Below are 18,526 nucleotides of genomic sequence, written 5' to 3'. Positions count from 1 at the left end.
GCCTCCCTAGTTGTATGATATGCTTTGGTGTGGCAAAGATAAATTGAATTCAGAGCGATTAGTGGTATCTTTTATGCTGCTAGAATCGACGCCATCTGATGCACACAATTACTCTATAAAAATCGCAAACCCGACTCGCTCTCTATTTACGTTTTCCAAACGATGAAACAAGATGATTAATGAAAAATGCAAAGCCAACCAAGACTCCAGGTATCATGTCATGTCATACCCATCAACATCATCCATACTCACAACTCCCCGTTCGCGCACAGTGCGCTCATGCCTGACGGTAGTTGTTCATGTTGTAGCTGCCATGTGCCTCACCAGGGTCGTACGAGGCCTTTGGCTGCTCAGACGAGTAGGGAGGGGCCTGTTGCTGGCTGTAGCTGGGGTATGCCGTGTTCTGGCTGTAGGGCTCCAAGCTGGTGGCGGCGGGCGCGTAGTTGGTCTTCAATGTGCCCTTGCGCGACTTGTGGAAGATGATGCTGGCGTAGATGAGAAGGCCGAGGAAAGAGGCGCTAGAAAGGGGAAACACATGTTAGTATATGTTCACAATTTGCTCGTGACAAGGAGAATGTACTCACAGGATGATTATTGGGATGATGATGTTCGCCGCTGAGCCAGCCGATCCAGCCAGGGTCAGGCCCATCAGGACAACCCAGACAACAGACTGGATCACGTTGGTGATGAGGAAGAAGCGCGGTGTGAGAGTCCTCCGCGAGCGCTTGATAATGCATAGAATATCGAGAATTAGGCACAACAAGACGATGACCAGAACCACGACCATGACGGCGACGATGGCCTTGACGCTCGACCTGCTAATGCCCTCCTCATCAAGGGCGTCGTCGATCTCATCGCTGAATGCGCCGACCGCAGCGAGCGCTGTGATATAGACGGCGGCGTAGATCAGCATGATTATGATGCGGATGACCCAGAAAGGGATCAGTACGCGCTTGAGGAACGGCGAATCGCCGACGACGTGTTGTGAGGCCATGCTGGGTGGTGATGTTGTGTGACTCGATAGTTCCGTCGAGATGTTCGCGTTGGATTGGTCGTATAGAAGTTGTAGTGACTTTTAACAACGCATGAACAGTCAATGCTTTATAGTTGTTCTGTACTTGAAGAACGTGAATGACTCCTCTACAAAGAAAAAAAAATCAGGCGGCTGAACCAAAGTTATTTCAACTTTGTTGATTGCTCGTCATAGGCGCCAGCAATTCACGAGATCCCTGCAGGGCGCACGCGAAGGATGCTGTCCCTGGTCGATAGATACCACAATACAGCCTAACTCCGCCTTTGATCCGCTCCAAGTGCTGCATTGCCTCCTCTGGCTCTCAGCCGTAGCCACTAATTGACACGAGCCAAGAACTCTTTTTTAGGCAGTGACATATCCCCGCCCACGAATGCCAGAATGCCTAGGCCAGCTAGGGCCATTGCAGGGGATCTTCACACGAGTGGACCGGAGAACTGCGATCCTTTGTTCCTTTCTAGGCTCAGCCTCTATCGCTACAACAACGCCTGGGGAAATCTTACCACTGCCACGGTCCACCACAAGCACTGCACAGGAGCCAAGCCAAGAGGCGGCTCGCACATGACTAACCTTTTGAACGGCCATTAGTCTGCACCTTAACGTACCACACGGGAGAGAACGAGCCTCGATGCTTCTTGACTGACGTCTGGTTGCCTGCACCGTTTCATGGCCTGGCTTGAGGTCGGCTGACAGGCGCACGGGCACAAGGTGCCAAACGGCTATGCACCTGGGCAGAGGCGATGATTCAATTGATCCTGAAGGATGCAGTAGACCAAGCATGAGGGGTTTAATCATGCAGCTCGACTTCAGGGACTTTTCGCCCCATGCTTAAGCAGACTATTCGCGAGTGGTACTTCTGAGACCTATCAATTGTCAATTTACGACAAAAATTGCAGAAAACTGACTATATCGCTCATTATGGGTAACATCGCGACACATAGGCAACGAGGATGAAAAATTCGTATGGCCATTGTCAAAAAAAAAACAGTATCAATACGAACCCGAGACTCGTTTTGAGCCAAGGTGGTGAGAAATATGGGTTGCATGCATATGAGTGCTTACTCGGCAACACCGAGCACTGGATCCCAAGAGAGTGTTTCCTAATACTCCACGGCGAGCTGCTATTGGTTCTTGAATGGTTCCCAAATATCAAATTCTACCTTTATAGTCCAATTGCTTCTGTCTTCAGGATACATGTCAGGAAAGGGCGTCCTGCGTGTTCCCAGGATTGAAAATTGTCGTAGACCGGCATCCAGCTCTTCACGGGACCAAAGTCGTAAAAGAGGTCCCCGTATGCATCGACTAACTGGGATAATATCGGAGAATAATAAAGGGCGCTTTATTCGGTACAAGACACGGGGGTAGGTGAGCAGCGCATTTGTAACAGCTCTATTCCTGAGTCTACATATGGAAGGAGAATGACCTCCTTCCACTTGAGAATGGTCTGTCTATGCCACGGCATAATATCTAAACCTCGCCAGAATCGCCCTAGAAGCTGGCTGTCTGGACGCACAGTCAGGCACGGAATCATTCATCCCAAACAACAGCACTCAACCCATCCTCATTATTCACCGTCCCCGGCGTCCCGACCTGAAGCTGCGCAACCACGTCGCCCAGCCTTCCCGTGGACGCATTTCGTGCAACAACCACGACAGTCGATGAGGTCTGGCCCCCAAACGCCACCGCATCCCCGGCCTTGTTGATGGCAAACGTCCTCGGGAAGTACGAATGCGTACTTGTCGCCTCCACAAAGGTGATCTTCCCCGTCGCGGTGTCAATCGCAAACGTGGCCGCCGAGTCCTGCTGGCTGCCAAAGGACTGGTCATTGCGGTTGGTGGCGTAGACAAAGTTGCCCGAGATGTGCACCTCGGCCGACTTGGATCCGACGGGTGCCGTCTTGCCCGCCGGGTACGTCGATACTGACTGCATCTTGCTGAGGCTCAGACAGCTCCCCGCTGCGGTGGGCGTGGCCACCGTCCACGATGTGACGGACCCCGCGAGCTCGTTGACGATGTAGAGAGAGGTCGTGCCCGAGGGTGAGGTCCAGAATACGCCGTGGCGGGGCCCGTCGCCTGGCCCGGTGGCTGCAGCGGGACAGTTGGTGAGCTTTCCGCTTGAAGCGTCGATGCTGAAGATGCGGATCAGGTCCGCTCCTAGATCTGCGCTCAGGAGGAACCTGCCGGTGGGGTCGACGAAGACCGAGTGTGGGTGAGGCTTGTCCTGACGGGAGGGTACTGGTCCGGGGGCGGACATATTGAAGGCGAACTTTTGTATCTGCTGTGAACTCGCAGACAGGGGCAGCTTGTAGGTTGTTATGGTCGAGGGGTCACTATCACGACACTTAATATAATCCTTTGAAGAAAGATTCGTGTTAGGCTCACTATTCAGCCACAGCAAAGAACCCTCTCCCGTCACTGCCTCCATATAGAGCGCTGTGAACTCCACCGCCACTTGTTGGTGCAGTGCTAACCAATTGCACGCTGTTGTCGTTGTTGACTTTGAGCGTGGTGAGCACAGGCGCACCGTATGTAGCCTCGTCCGTGACATATAAACTGCCAGTCGCAGAGTCCAACGTCAACCAGCTAGGCGTGCGGCCGCCCGCTCTTAATGTGGATGTGATGGCCAGCTGGCCGTTCCCGTTGTCTGTCGTGAGCGAGAGCGAATAGATACTGCCACTGAAATGCGATACAAGCAGGTTCGCACCGAATACTGTCCCTGGCAGCAAGTATAGAGAAGCCAGCCATCCTCTCAAAGACCACGCCATCGTAAGTCGTGCCCGAGTGAGTCGCTAAATGTGTCCTACCGACGGTAAAGAAGAGCGAGCTTCAAGATCACATTTTCCTAGCTCTTGGCAGGATTTTAAGTTCAACGTACTCTGCAAGAAATGCATAGCACAACAAGTATCCACCAGGGGCCATCGAATTGGCTCCATAAGGCGTTGTCGCCTGTTACATCGGAGGCTGGATGAATGTCCGAATTGGGCAATATAGCGGATATCCTATGTCCGTGTTAAGGTGCTCAGGGGTTCCAACCTGTCCTACTGTACCCGCGTTCCGGCCCGGGTGTACGGTAAGGTAAGGCTAAATGCAGATCTTGGATCTGTGGTGCCGCCAGATTGATTGCAACAGAGGACTTGCTTTTGCGTCGCGTGCCAGTCCCGTGATGTTGCAGAATGATTGAGCACGGCCTTAACCATCCGACGACATCAATGTAACTGCTACAGACAAACCAATGTAATTGCTACAGACGTTCCAGAACTCACTTTTCACAGCGATTCGATTCATTTCTGAATGGTTCAGAAAGATAAGATTATTTTTCATTTACTGTGAGGATATCGTAAAATCATTACAACAGTCGGGCGGCTATCGCTTCGGCCTTGAGAAGTTCTTAGACCTCCCTTCTCCGGCGCTATTCCGTCTCTTGTCCCTATCCATGGTGAACATGTCCCTCGAAAGCCGCAGCTCGCGGCCCTGAATCGGTAATATCGGCCCCGAATCATCGCTATGCTCCGTTCCCAGGACGTGGATATCAGGAACCTGGAGGGACTCATCCGTATTTGTCCTCGTCAGCCCGCCGCCCCCGGTGCTGTCTTTCTCCTCAATCGACGTCAGCTCCCGGACATTCGTTGCTGCGCCGTCCGCAGACGCGCCTTTGGTAGGTGTGTTGAATCTCGATATTGGTGGAGTGTCTGGTGTCTTGGGCAGCGGCTTCATGTACGAGATCTGCACTGATCGCGAGCTCTCGGACCTCTTCGTCAGGTCGTCCATCGAGATCATGCTCGGTTCGGAGAACTCGTCATCGTGTGCCGGGTTGGCGCGCAACCGGCTCGTTGATGTGACAGTCAAGGAGCGCTTGACAGTGATGCCTCCCTCGCGCAGTGAGAGTGCATCTGGTTCGGACGACTTTCTCTTGCGACGGCCAAGACAGAATCGCTGCGATTCGCGCCAGCTCTTTGGTATGATCAGGTTGGCGAGCTTCTTCCTGGAAGACGCGGTGGTGCCAAAGACAACAAAGATGAAGATGCCTGGTGTCGTGCCAGGCATGAAAAGGACCAACGTCTGTATCGCACGCCCTGCGCTGAGATCCGGTGCGGTAGCTTTTGAGTCCTTAATGTTGTTTTGTAATGCTGTTACTTGGAATAGAGTATTGGTACATTCGAAGATACTGTCAGAGTGACCATGTTAGCATGATGATATGAAATGAAGCCGAGAGGGGTGCTGAAAGGTGTGTACGAACGCCAGGGACACGAAAGCGATAGTGAAGCGAACCATGAGCCAACGATCGTAAAGGCCTCGCCTTCCCGAGAGGTTACGCTGGGAGCTATCCTGAGAGCCCGTGACTACTGTGCCTCCTGAGTTCGATCCCGAGTTCCAATTCGGCGGGCTCCATTGTGTAAACTTCTGTCGCGTTCTCACGTATCTGATCAGGACTGCTATCATGAGTCCACTACCAATGGCAAGACTGATCATCACTATACTCGTCGAGTCAGCTGAAAAGGTTTCCTGAAGATACAAAGATGGCGAGATGGACTGACGAGGTAAGTCGGCAATGAGGATAAAGGCTACGAAAGACTCCTTGAGGGACGGGATCCGTAGCATCAAAATGGTCATCAGTGGCAGCAGCCACGAGACCAATTTTCCTGCCGTATGAAGTTTGCGGAACATGACTCTGATCGTGCGTCTCTCCCCAACCTGATATGTCAGCTGGCACAATTCGGCTGCCCAGAACATGACGAGCATAGCCTGCACGCTGTATGAGTAGTACTCTGAAACCTTGCGTCAGCACGGGGCGCCTTCCAGGTAGCGGCAAGAGAACTCATACGAAGATAGTACAGGACCAAGTCAACCCCAAAGGAACCATTGGCGATGGCGAGTTCCGGATCATCGGCCGGTAATCTCAACTTGCGTTCAAAACCCTCCGTCACTATGTCGACATACCAAGTAATGTCGCGGATCTGCTGTACTATAGAAAAAGTCGTGCTCGAAATCGATGATACGGCGAGTAGGGAGAGATCTAGTGTAGAAGCAGTCTCAGCATCGAGTCCTATGCGTGTGGCGCTGTCAAGACCAGAAATGGAAGCGGGCTGCCTTACAGGACCATCCTTCGTGGTGCGACCATGTCAGCCACAGTAGCAAGCTGCTGCATATCCAGCTAACCGACGCCCATATCAGCGAGACCGCTGCCGCACCTTCTGACCCAGATGGAAGTTGGTTGATGCCAGGCATCGCGAGCGCGGTGAGCCCTCAGCCCTGGCAAACAGGTCGGTGATGGTCAAGCATGAGAGAGCCAAGGGGTACCGGGGGACTACGGGATGATATTTACTTGGAAAGGAAAGAGGCCTACAGCAAGGAAATACTTTCACTGGGATTAAGCTTTTCGGCCTCGTGGCGAGTCTCCCCTGCGCCTCCCCAGCGCCCTGAAAACAACCCGGGCTAGAAACCGGCGACATACTCATGGGTAGGCATGATCCCTCTCCCGGGTGTCCCGCAGAAAAAGGCCCCTCTCCTGGTCGGTTTGTCATTTTGAGGAACCACCCAATAGCGTAATAGCGTGATGAAACCGTAAGGATTGCTGAGGAAAATTTCTATGCGTGGCAGGCATCTGAAGCGAATCTGTGTCGAACGCGCATGCTAGAGTTGCATGGCTGATCGGTCGGTGGGGCAGACGCTTGCGCAAGAAGGGAAGTGAATCCCCAGGGTCATGCCTCGATTCAAGAGACTGGACTGCCAATCCGGGCAGGTAAGAGCTGTTGGTCCTCGAGAGTTGCATCGGCCAGTGTTACCCAAAAGGACTCCGTGCCTTGCAAGTGCTCTTGCTTGCAGCCCGACCCACACAATCCCATAACTCGCCGAGTTGTCCATTCCCTGAATAGATGAATCGGCCGAAGGACCGGGACGAGAACTTGCTGTGGAGCTTCTGTGCTTGAGACCACAGTTTGTTGTCCTCGATTCGGAGTCCATCGGAACTTGATCCGACCCGGGATTTGTGGGCTGAGACGCATAAGACAAGTGCTCAGCTAATCGGCTCTAATGCTCAGCTGGAGGGTTCTTTGCTGGGATCCAAGCTTGGGGTGTAGTTCGGTAAACCGGTCTGTTGGCGCTCTCGCGCTACTGCGTAATGTGTATGTGGAAAGTAAAATGTCAGGGACACGCCGGTGACAGAGTCTGTGTCTCAACTTGACGAGACACGACAGCTGTGTGACAAAAGCAATGTGAGCTGTCAGGATTGTCACACCCACCTTCAGAAACACGCATTGTGTTGTATTTGCACATGGAATTTTGCGATTCACATGACTTTTTCCGCGGCTTTTACCACCTGGGCACTTTATGAGTGCCGGCCGCCTGCAAGCGAGGGTTACAGAACTCACATGCAGAACTCTCCAACGTGTTCGCGTGCATGCATGGCGAGTGTATTGCCTCATGAGGGCGCCTTGGCCGGGTTTGACTGGACCAGATCAGGAAAAGGCACTATGCTATCTTGCCACACCTCAACAAAGTCCAGCCACTGCAGGGGACAAAAAGCTGAAGGATGCCGCGTCAGGGGGATTCATTCCTCCGTGCTGTCTTGACGTAGCCGAGGGCAAGATGGACTTGCTTGCCATTCAGCCGGGATCCGACCTGCCCTGCAGGGAACGAGGGTGGGATGGGACGGCCCGTGGTTGGACGAGACGATCTGCAAGGTACATAGGCATCCTTGGGAGCGGAGTCTCGGTCGCTACAATTCGATTGTAGCCGGTTGGTGGAGAACGCCGGCCGATAGCCCCGGGCTGGACCCGCAGGGAAGATGGCCCCAAGAGGCAGAAGCTACGAGCCTACTGCGGTCATGGTGGGGACAGGGGATATAACAGTCAAGTTATTGCAGAATATCGGATGATTTCCAGACACGTTCTGTGGCTTGCTCCAGTGATGAGGTTGGCGAGAAGCCGTTGCTCGGAATCGGAGCGGATCTGGTAGATGGAGTTCAGATGGACGGATGGGCTGGAGCCTGCTTTGTGTGGGACTGCTGTGGATCACTTGGTGGTATTTGCCAAAGTTTTGAATAGATTCCCTAGCGATCGATCTCCCGCGATCTGAGTAGTATTGGCGGGCTGCATGTCAAGTTAAAAGCAGTCGGAACTCCGAGTCTGACCGACCACGCAGTCCTGTCAACTATTCCTGTACTTTCTTGCCCTGGCAGCACACCGAATTTCTTGACTCATTTTAACCTCGGATGAGACGTCTCGATGATCTTCATCCCAGTAGAGCTGGTAAGGTGTCATCTGGTATACCAACGATAGAACAATGCTAGAAACCCGCGACATAACATTCTTTGGGGTACCTGGAAAAATTGTCGTATAGGAAAAATCCCGGGTGCATCATGGCCAGGTTTACCCATGATTACCCATGATGGTTTATTCGGTAGTTTGGTTGCCTACTCCGAAGTTGGATGGTGAAACGAACCGACTGCCTGGAATGTCATCTAACTTTCTGCTACGGGCTTGACTTTCCAGCGCTATAATTTGGGCAGCAATATCGTCCTGCGAAAACTCACGATGTCTTCATGGACCTTGACGAAGCTCGAGATTTGAGACATTACGAGTCACTCAAAGTTCAAGCCAACGAACGTTGAAGAAAACGGCTGCCCTGCTCCGACTCTGGGGCGACCACAAGTGTACTGTCCAGTTCTTCTGAAGTTGAAAGTACCAGGCGTCCGGCATTCTTGTCTCAATCATTGCGACCACAAACAACTGAATAAGCCTGAACAGGAAATGGATTCGTGATTGGCGTCATTCGCTCACAGGCTGATAGGTGCAATGCATCTTCGTTGATTGAGATTGAATGCAGACATAGATTTTGGCCTTATTCAGAGCTGCACGACTATTCAGAAATCCACACATGCCGGAAAATTGAACTGATTGCCGAAGGTGATATGCTTGGGGTACTGGATAGCATTGAGGATGTGCTGCACGTGCGTCTCGGCGTCAGGCACTTGCTGGGACAGACTTGTACAAGGCGAGAGAGACTTCATGCATGAAAAAGAATCACCTGACAGCTATCATTTGATGCATGCAATTCCTATACCTACTGTGTAGGCAGCCTAAAGGACATGATATTTGAAATCGGCTCCCTTCCTTTCGCTCGGCATTCAGGCTGATTGCGGCTTTGTGCAGGAGTAGTGCGGTTGGGGAATGCCTATCTATACAGTCACGGACTGTCTCCCAATCCGAGCAACCGAAGGAATAGTGGACTGAGTGACTCGAGGATGGGCAGTTGCTGTGAGGTTCTTTTGGAATAGGCAAACTATATATGATATATATTTAGATGGGTGAGGCACATGAATAACCTCTAATCAGTGTGGTGGTCAAATCTTTTCATGGGTCGCTCCCGCCTAGTAGGCGTACTGTATTGCGAGCGACATGAGGAGGCTCCTACCAGCAATCTACCCAGGAAGTGCCGGCCTCAAATTCTCCTAGACGAGCAAACCCCGCTATACAAAGACACCTGTGAACATGGGATCTACGAACTGTGTCTGCGGGAATCTCCGCGACGCATACTACTTGGGAACTAGGCCCACTGCTGCTTGCATACTTAGCAGGTTGCGCCCGTTTGCTATTCGCCGATATGACGCCGGGTCATACCTATTCGTGACGATGCGACATGGTGAAGGTCACGAGAGCCACAGAGGGAGTTGGCATGGCTCTTTCCGTGACCTAGAGTCCCAAACCGAGATACGGCTTGCGCAGACACCAGGGCTTGGAGAACAATACCCAATACTTGAGCTGGCTGATTGGAAGGAGAATTCACATTATTGCATAGGTGTCTCCGCGCTCCAGCTCGTCGTGCGCTGGAAACTGGACGCAGGCCATCGTTGAATCTTTCTGTCCTCTGGCGTACGCATTCTCCGCTGCCGCTGCGGTCTCTAGCGAGATACCATAAATTGTGAAGCGCTGGTCAGCCGGTCTTGTATCAGGCAGTCTCGGAGCTCTGCCGACTGAGTCGTACTTTGAATCAACTAAGGCGGAGAAAATATCGGCTCAGACGCAACGCATTGCGAAGTGGGCAAGCTTCGCTTCGTGACAGTGCCTAATCAAGAAGAAGTCCAGACCTGCCCCCTCCCCCGGTGTGACCTGCCTTCTTGAGCACAACGCGTAAGCCTTGGATCTTGAAGACAAGGACAGCTGAAGATTGCTGTTCGTTAGATGCAACATGACGAGTAGACCCCACATTGCTTATTTCCGCAAGTCGACAATACAACGCGATTGAGCATCCCTACCGAAGTATCACATTCTATTGTTATCGCTTACTTCAACGATTGTGTGACACATATCCTGGGTTAGCAAGTGGCACGGTGTAAACCTCAAGTCTCAGAGCAATCTGTCAAAACGTGTACCATGACCCTATTACAAGTACGACAGCGTCCTCTAGATTACCAAAGCACGTATTTGGCGAACCGAGGCCCGTAGTATGAACAACGCTGGACAAGCCCCCGCCGAGTATCAGTATGAGATACGTAGTATCTCCCCATGACGCTTACTACCAAGACCAACATTGCTTGTAGAGCCGTGAGTCTGTCCACGACCATGTCTAATGTGCTCCTCCACCATTTCCGTCACGAAGTTCACAAGACCTTTTGGAAGCCCTCTTCGTCCGACATATCGATGTCACCTTCGGCCACCTCGCCAGTCGAATGGTTGATAAAGAAAACCTGTTCACGAAGTCAATGACCAGCACTTTTCCAGTACACCATAGCAGTAATACGTTACAGACATACCTTTGCGGGGAAGCGGGCCGAGCTGGGCGGCATCCGTATTGTCAGACCACGCGACTGCAGCATTACAGAGATTCTAATTCTCTGCAAGATTTTCAGTTCCCTAGGCCGGTCAAGGTTCGATCCAGACAGCTTCACTCCGGAGCGCTTTTGGGCCTGCTCGATAATGCTATCGGCAGACCAGGTGGCCTGATCGTATTCTTGATGGGACAGGTAGGTGAATGAGGGCTCCAAGATGAGGGTCTCGAGCTTTGTGAAATGACCCAGAAACTGCCTGTAACCGAGTCCCGGGCTCTGCTGAAAACCCTTGCACTGTATCTCTTGGATCAACGGTCGAGCGAAGCGCGGAATCGTATCAAGAACCTGAGAGAGGTCATGAGCTTCGAAACTTGAGTTGAGAGCGCTTTCAATGGTAGTTGAGGACCAGTAGGAGTGTCTGGCCTCATTGTAGATCTCGCGACAGGTAAGGAGGAGTTGGTAATGATGTGTGGGTCGCAGTGTTAAGGATTTGTTGGTCGGTGGGCTTGGATGGATTGCGATGATCCTCGCTCGAGATCCATCAAAAGCCTTCTCAAAGATCTGGAGCCGTACCTCGGCTGGGAATCCCATGAAGATGTTGAGAATAGGACGATTGAGTCCCGCCATGATCTTTATCAGCCTCTGTTCTGATGAAGGATACACCTTGATGGTGGGGAAGCTGTGCACGAGATAATTTGTGGACAAATGTGTGGAGGTAATGAGGCTTGATGATGGAAAATGGTTCTTGTGAGACTTTAGGGACAGGTTGGTTGTGATGGTAAGAGTTGATGAAGCAAATTTGGTAGCTTTGATGGTATTCTATATGGTGTTCTGTTCCATTCAATGTAGAAAGACAGACATTCACGTTCCGACGACCCACTCCGTGATGAATTCCTCAGCCATTTATGAATCATATATACGTTGAATGATGACTGGATATTCATTTGCTATCCCACAACCCCACTGGTGTTCTTCGGAAAGCACAATATTCACTTGTAGAAGAAACTTGCTATGAGTGCAGCATGGATTGCCGTTTGTCTATATAAGGTGAGTTGTTATTGTCCATCAGGCTGTTTCGGTACATACCGGCTGGCTTGTCAGTTTTCATGGGCACATTCACTTGGAACTGTGAATGAGTGTGTCTCTCAGGCACCGGCACTGCCTGTGATCCGGGCTTCAGGTCCGATAATGTCGCACTATCTTCAGAGTCGATGACTATAGTCAGATTTGGTCCAAATGAATTGAAGACTGTGACTTTGCCTTCGGATTACAGCCTAGCTTGCAAGTCCTGGTACAACTAGAACAACCCTTCGTGACTCGTCTACAGGTGAATAGCTCGTCTCTACTCCGGCTTTATTAATCTGAGTTTTAGAGGGGACGCATGTATAGAATCCCTTGAGGGTAGCATTTAAGCTCCCTTGAGCAAATCCACTGGAGTCGATTTGCACGGAGTATTTGCCGGTCTAAGGAAAAGTCGATGCGAAAGGATCGGACTTAGATGTTTGATCTCAGAAGATTTGACGATTTAGGTGGTCAGTCTCTCTAACTCTACCTCTCAAGTAGCTCAAACTGTTAGAGCAGCTTCAACACATCAATGCTGACCGCCATATCGCCCCGGTACTGTCTTGCAGAGCTCTTGGTACTGTCCCAAGACCAACCACCCCATGAAGCCAGACGAGTTGCCTTCTTCATACCATCAAAAGTCCAATCACTCATTATCTTCTGAATCTCGATCTTCGCCACAGTTGCCCTCTCTCCAATCTACCCAACCGTCGCCATTAGCCGGCCCCAGGCCTTTGGGAGCTGACTGGGGTACCTTCCACCACCGAGAACGTGTGCCATAGATAACAGTAAAAAGCGCTAGTCAGTTATCTGTCTTACTGCCGCCGGACTCAGCAGAATTGGTCACCGTCCAGGACCCCTTCAGATGCTCGTCAGGTCTGGATGGAAGGTGAGGGTACGGCACGGTGTCACACATGCACGGCATGGTTTCATGAAAGTAGCAGTCACCGTAATCGATGAAGAGCTGCTCGCGGGCGGTGATGGTGCGGTTGGCTACGAAGACGATGGATTGCGGCGACCGTACGTGAACCGCTCGACGTCCAAGTTCGGATGGCAGTGGTGGTTGACAAAGCGAGTGAGCTATGTTAAATTTGTTAGAATCAATCTTTTTTTTCTTTATTTAAATCATCTTTTTTCTTTTTGAATCTCAAAATCGGCGCTCTTCGTCTTCTACAAATGCCACAGATGTCCAGAAAGGAGGTGGGATACGTACGTCTCCATAGCATCGCGCATCAACCTTGGCCGAAGTCTTAAGACCAAACATATAAAGACTCTCCTCCAAAGACGTCCGGGTCTCATCGAGCGGGACCAGCTTGCCCATGTACTCGCCCACAACGGTGTTCTCTCTGATCGCGGCCAGAGTGAAGACGCCATATCCCATGGCGGCGTTGGTCGCCTTCTCAATGCGCTGGGCATGAGAGCTCGGCTGAATCGCTTCACGGGGCGGAAGGTGAGAGGTATCCTGAACGACAAACAGGTAATACGAGAGTGCTGAGATGTTTTTGTTGTGCAAAATGGAGCCTGACCGGACATTGCTTGGCTGATATAGGCCCTTGGTAGGTATGTTGCTCATCGAACTCATTTGTTGGCTTTGAGCGCATGCGTGAGAGCACCCGAATTGACAAGAGACAATGTCATTTGATGATTCTGTGTGCTCATCCAACGATGGTAGACTGCACTTTCATCTACCACAAATCTGATACCGATGTATGTAACCTTTATGGCCTTCTGAATGAATGTCTTGTTCTTTTCGCCTCCAAAGACGTAGAGAATATGTGAAGCATGTGTCACAAACAGACTCACTTGTACATGAGAGGCTGGTAAGCTTTCGCAAAATGAAGAATTTCAGTTGGCTCTGCCATGGCTGGCTCCAAAATCAAGAGATTCATGATTTAGAAACTGAGAGAAGTGGATTCTGATATCTAAATAGCCATATGTCACAATTAGCTCAAGGTTGTCGGCAAGTACAAGCCTTTCCTGACGATATGCAACAAAAAGAATCAACCATCCTAGCAATGCGAACACAATGGAAGCCCAAAGAACCCCCCAAACGCCTCAAGAACTACCTTTCCCAAAGAAGTCGGCCTCCCTAGAACCTCCTCCGCCTCCTCCTCCGGTCCGACCCGCCCCCAAAAGCCATGTTCATCATCTCCATGATGATAAGCTGCACGACGTACTCCTTGATCAGGGCCCAGGCCTGCTCCTTGCGGTACCAGGGCAGGGCGTTCCAGCCGAGGACCCAGGCGCCTGCGACGAGCAGGACGACGACGCAGCGCGAGGCGAAGACGCTCGCGCCGCCCGACGCGACAGCGTACAGCAGCACGGCCTCGGCGACGGCCAGCGGCCAGTAGTAGGACGGCTGCCACAGGCCCAGGACGAGGGTGTTGTTGGCGTTCGCTGCTGCTGCCCCGCCGCGGGCGCGCGCGATGTCCTGGCCGGGGCTGGGGATGGTGATGGTCAGCGGCAGGGCGGTGCGCTGCGAGGCGATGTACCAGTGCAGGATGGCGGCGCCGCCGAGCAGCACGGGCGAGAGGACGCGGTCGGCTAGGCACGGCCCGTCCAGGTAGGTGACCCAGTCGGGCTGGGTGAGCCAGGACACTGGGGTTAGGTTTCCTGAGGCGGCGGAGAAGAAGAAGATGGCTAGGGCGACTGAGGTGATGCGGCGGAGGAGGAGGTCTGTTGACCCGTTCATGTTGGTCTGATGGCTGGGTGTGATGATTTCTGAGTGTCGGTGCGATGGCGACTACAGTATGAGTGGTGGAGTTATGAGCCCTGTTTTTTGAGATGATTCGGAGGGACTGGCAAAAGAGATGCAGGCTTCAAAAGACGGCCTTGATGTCGGTAGAAAGTGGTTGAGAAAGCTATTCCTTTGTCTCGGTGTCGAGGGAGAAAGTAGGTAGATGAGGTAGGCATGGGAGTTTTCAGATGCGCAAATACAGCTCCTTGCCCCACTCCTCGTGGCTGGACAGACTTGTGAGTGTGTGGCCAGGAGAGACGAGTATTGTTGACAATATTGAAATGACGGCGATCTTGCAGTAGCCCAGACGTCAGTTGACGATGTTGCCACTAGAATGCGGCCAGTACATGACAGTCAAGGCCACATCAGCGCTTTCTCCGTCCCGTGCCGTATGTACAAAACCGTCTGCCTCTGCCCGTCCCGAGAAGCTTCGAGAAGCCGCCCCCGTTTGTCATGACCCTCCGTCTCGCAGCCCAGGTTTTGGCCAGTGTGGCCACCAAAAGCCAAGCTTTTCGTTCAGTAGCCCGGCGAATGTTGCCTGGGATTTCGTCCGGCGGAACAAGCTGCCGATCGGTGTGCATTGCCGGCTGCGACGCGTTTTCGATGTGACCGTGTGCCTTGCGAGAGGGGTGTGAATGGAGTGTGACCGTCTCGTCTTGTGGTGCAGGGTTCAGCCCTCGCACAACAACATCGTACCACATTGGGCTGAGCGGCAGGTTGTATGGCAGTGAAGACAAGCTCATCAACGCAACGACCCCAGACACGAACTGAGAGCGTAAAACCTCATGAACAGAGGTATGTTTATAGCTAGAAATATAGGTGAACAACAAATGTACCTGTGCACACTAAATCGGTAATCGAAAGACGACTAGATTTGAGGTATCTTTTGATCTGTCCCTGTTCAAACCACCACAAGACAGCGATATCACCACTACTTCGACTTGGCTTTCCTCTTTAGCGCCCGCATCTCCTTCTTCATCCTCGAGTCAACCATCTTGTATCTCCCCTTAACACCCTTGGGCCTGCCCTTGCCCTTGTTCGCGCCCTTGGCGACAACCACCTTGACCGGCGGCCGGCGAACCTTCTTGTTGGCCTTGGAGATGAGCTTGGAGATGCTGTCGGCCTTCTCGCGCTCTGTCATGCCCTCAGATGCAGCCAGGACGTCGCTCTTCTTTTTCAGCTTCTCGAGTCGGTCCGCCGCCCTCAGCTTCTTGCGCGCCTTGGCCTCGCGCACCTTCTTGATCGGCCGCGCGTTGTACGCCCGCAGCTTCTCCTTGATCGCCGCAGCCGCCGCCTTGGTGATCGGCTTGTGCGGCCGGTCGTGCTTCCCTTCGTCCTCCGTGAACCAGTCCGGCAGCCCATCCCGGTCCGCCCGGAACGCGTGCTTGCTGAATGTGTCGTCCATCATGTCGTGACTCGACTTCTTGCCTGTCGCGAGCTCGTGCGCCAGTGTCATTGCTTCGGCCGTGATGATGTCGATTTCTGTAGTTTTGTCAGTCTGGGTGAATCAATTTGGACGTAGTGGTGGTGATGGGGCGCCTACCTGGCCGGCTGTCACGCTCGCGCCTCTCGCGCCTCTCCTCCTCTTCCCAGTCACTTTCGTCTTCCTCATCTTGCTCAACCTTCTTCTGTTTTGATGATGTGATCACTTCGACTTCCTCCTCATCCTCATCGTAGGCATCGACAGCTACGGGTGCTTTTTGTTTGGGTACTTTCGCAGGTGTCTCTTCATCAGAGGAGATTTCGTCGGCCACGTCCACATCCATCTCCTCCACCTCCGCATCTTTGGGCGATTCCTCCTCTTCTTCAGGCTCGTCCAATAAGCCTTCCATATCCTTGAATAAGTCCTGGTTGAAGAAGGCTCTGGCGCGTTTTGACAGCCCTGATGAGTCGCCCGTGTCCTTGTCAAGATCCGTAAGGAGCGTCTTCTTGCCATCCAGACCATCGTCCTCAGCATCCGAGTCTTCGTCGCTATCCTCATCTAGCTCGCTCTCATCGTCGCTGGCTTCCTTCTCGTCTGCAGACACACCCTCCCATTCGTCGTCATCGTGCTCCTTCTTTGACCGCTTGGCTCGGTATTTTGCGTCTGTTGCTGATTTTCGCTCCTTGTAGGCGTCGTACATACCGTCCAGCTCCCGCTCCAGCCTGTCCTCCTCCTCGTCACTGTCCTCATCCGAGTCCGCCGATGTGCCTAGACCGCTGTCTCTGTCCTTTCTGGCGTCCTGCTCGCTGAGCTTGATCATTTTGCCCTTTGTGATCCTGCCCAGGGCACCTGCCTTGTCGACAGCCTTGAGCTGGAACATGGCATCTTCACCCATCGGGCCTCGCTCTTCCAGACCAATGTCCATCGGTGCGGTCATGTTCAGCTGCATTCGGACAATGTCCTTCTGTCTCTGTTCGTTCTCCTTGCGCCTTTCCTTCTTCTTCCTGGTCCCTTCCTTGTCCTTGAGTGCCTGCAGCTCCTCTTGGATCTTCATCTCCTCGTCCATGTCTTCTACCTCGGCGGTCTCCTCGGCAAGCTCGGGCTCCTGCTTGTTCTTCTTGGTGGGGAAGCCGAACTTCTCGCGGACCTTGAGTCGCCATTTGAGCAGTAGTTTGAACTCCTTCTTGCCGAGCACCTTCAAGTCTTCGCAGCACCTTCGGATGTCGTCTGTTGTCTCGGGGAGCTTGTTCAGCGCCGCGAGGGCTACGTCTCCGTTCCTGGACTGGTCGAAATGCAGACGGTTCTTGCTTCCTAGAATGGCAATAGGATCTGTAGTTTGGATAAACTCAGACGCGGGGACCTCCTTGAATTGGGTCCAGTCACCCTCCTCGTAGCCATCTCTCTTGCGCTTCTTGACCTCGGGGTTGTAGACCTTGGCCTCGTTGTTGGGGGTTGGTGCAGCGAGCTCCTCGAAGACGGCACGGGGGTCGAGGAACTTGGGATCGATGTGCTTGGGGGCCTTGAAGCCTCGGCAGACGACGAAGATTTCGGCGGAGACGTTTCGGGAAGAGGGTGGCTTGGTGGCCTCGACCTTGGTGAAGAGCTGGTTGAAAACCCACAGCAGGGAGTTGTAGTCCTTTGAGCGGAAGACCTTTGTGACAAATGTACCACCCTCGACGAGGAAGTCGGTGGCCAGCTTCATGGATTGCAGCACGAGCTCGGCCTGGTTGAAGGAGTCCTGGACCCAGGCAGTACCGACGTTGGGGGCACCGTCGTGGAGGACGGTGTCGGCCTTCCATGTCTTGAGATGTTTCCTGATGGTGGCGCGGCACTGCTCGGTGGTGATGTCGCTCTGAAAGGTGATGACCTTGGGGATAGGCTTGATGGGGGAGAGGTCAACGCCGACGATCAGGCTGTTGACGGGCATGACTTCTGCGGCGACTTGACACCATGACTGCAAAGGTTGGCCTGTGTTAGTGAATTGGTCGTGAGGGTTGCATTGCTCTGGGACATATTGTAGAATTATGAATAATAACAAGGCACAAACGTACACCTGGCGCAGCGCAGAGATCCAGCAGGACCTTGCTCTTCTCGAGGAAGCCATATTTCTTGTTGAGCTGGATCAGCTTGAAGGCGGCACGGGCTCGGTATCCCTTCTCCTTGGCGAGCTTGTACCACTTGTCAAGACGGCCCTTTCCGTGCTTCTTCTGGATCGCCATGGCGGGCAGTGCAGTCGGTGGTGCGGCTGCGCTGGTTGTTCTCGTTGTCAGGCGACGGTGGTGTTGAGGTGCTGAGGTGCACACACAGAATTGGGAGCGACCGAGTCGAGGTGCGCACCAGTAGTAGTCTCGATGCAGATTGCAGGAAATCGAGAACTTTTTTTCCGACCAAAGTGCTTATCTCTTATCGTGGTGGGGAGGAAGCATGGGGGAGGGTGAGACTGAGCATAATGAGGGTTGGGGTCGACCCGCCCTGCAGAAAAGATGAACAGGGGCATGGCCAGGCACAG

At 52.8% G+C, this 18,526-nt stretch overlaps 6 protein-coding genes across 6 annotated transcripts; all 6 read right to left on the bottom strand.

The window, feature by feature from the left end:
- Positions 1-277: 277 nt before the first annotated feature.
- Positions 278-994, bottom strand: J7T55_004983 (uncharacterized protein; the record flags this gene model as incomplete). Its single annotated transcript, XM_053144337.1, has 2 exons — positions 278-518; positions 585-994. The coding sequence occupies 2 exons, from the start codon at positions 992-994 to the stop codon at positions 278-280; spliced, it is 651 nt and encodes a 216-aa protein (XP_052992708.1).
- A 1,563-nt stretch (positions 995-2,557) lies between these two features.
- Positions 2,558-3,283, bottom strand: J7T55_004982 (uncharacterized protein; the record flags this gene model as incomplete). The annotated part of the gene is made up of 1 exon (XM_053144335.1): positions 2,558-3,283. The coding sequence occupies one exon, from the start codon at positions 3,281-3,283 to the stop codon at positions 2,558-2,560; it is 726 nt and encodes a 241-aa protein (XP_052992707.1).
- A 1,109-nt stretch (positions 3,284-4,392) lies between these two features.
- J7T55_004981 (uncharacterized protein) lies at positions 4,393-6,255 on the bottom strand (the record flags this gene model as incomplete). Its single annotated transcript, XM_053144334.1, has 5 exons — positions 4,393-5,194; positions 5,267-5,501; positions 5,565-5,795; positions 5,852-6,131; positions 6,187-6,255. 5 exons carry the CDS (start codon positions 6,253-6,255, stop codon positions 4,393-4,395), a joined length of 1,617 nt encoding a protein of 538 aa, XP_052992706.1.
- Positions 6,256-10,627: 4,372 nt separating this feature from the next.
- Positions 10,628-13,719, bottom strand: J7T55_004980 (uncharacterized protein; the record flags this gene model as incomplete). Its single annotated transcript, XM_053144333.1, has 7 exons — positions 10,628-10,714; positions 10,781-11,601; positions 11,882-12,010; positions 12,677-12,735; positions 12,882-12,937; positions 13,071-13,446; positions 13,661-13,719. The coding sequence occupies 7 exons, from the start codon at positions 13,717-13,719 to the stop codon at positions 10,628-10,630; spliced, it is 1,587 nt and encodes a 528-aa protein (XP_052992705.1).
- A 227-nt stretch (positions 13,720-13,946) lies between these two features.
- On the bottom strand, positions 13,947-14,549 carry J7T55_004979 (uncharacterized protein; the record flags this gene model as incomplete). The annotated part of the gene is made up of 1 exon (XM_053144332.1): positions 13,947-14,549. One exon carries the CDS (start codon positions 14,547-14,549, stop codon positions 13,947-13,949), a length of 603 nt encoding a protein of 200 aa, XP_052992704.1.
- A 976-nt stretch (positions 14,550-15,525) lies between these two features.
- On the bottom strand, positions 15,526-18,236 carry J7T55_004978 (uncharacterized protein; the record flags this gene model as incomplete). The annotated part of the gene is made up of 3 exons (XM_053144331.1): positions 15,526-16,076; positions 16,138-17,971; positions 18,069-18,236. 3 exons carry the CDS (start codon positions 18,234-18,236, stop codon positions 15,526-15,528), a joined length of 2,553 nt encoding a protein of 850 aa, XP_052992703.1.
- Between the last annotated feature and the right edge of the window lie 290 nt (positions 18,237-18,526).

This window comes from Diaporthe amygdali (genome assembly GCF_026229845.1).
Source record: "Diaporthe amygdali strain CAA958 chromosome Unknown NODE_17_length_903054_cov_64_435670, whole genome shotgun sequence".
NCBI classification, from domain to species: Eukaryota; Fungi; Ascomycota; class Sordariomycetes; order Diaporthales; family Diaporthaceae; genus Diaporthe; species Diaporthe amygdali.
This window is presented reverse-complemented; position numbering and strand designations above follow the sequence as displayed.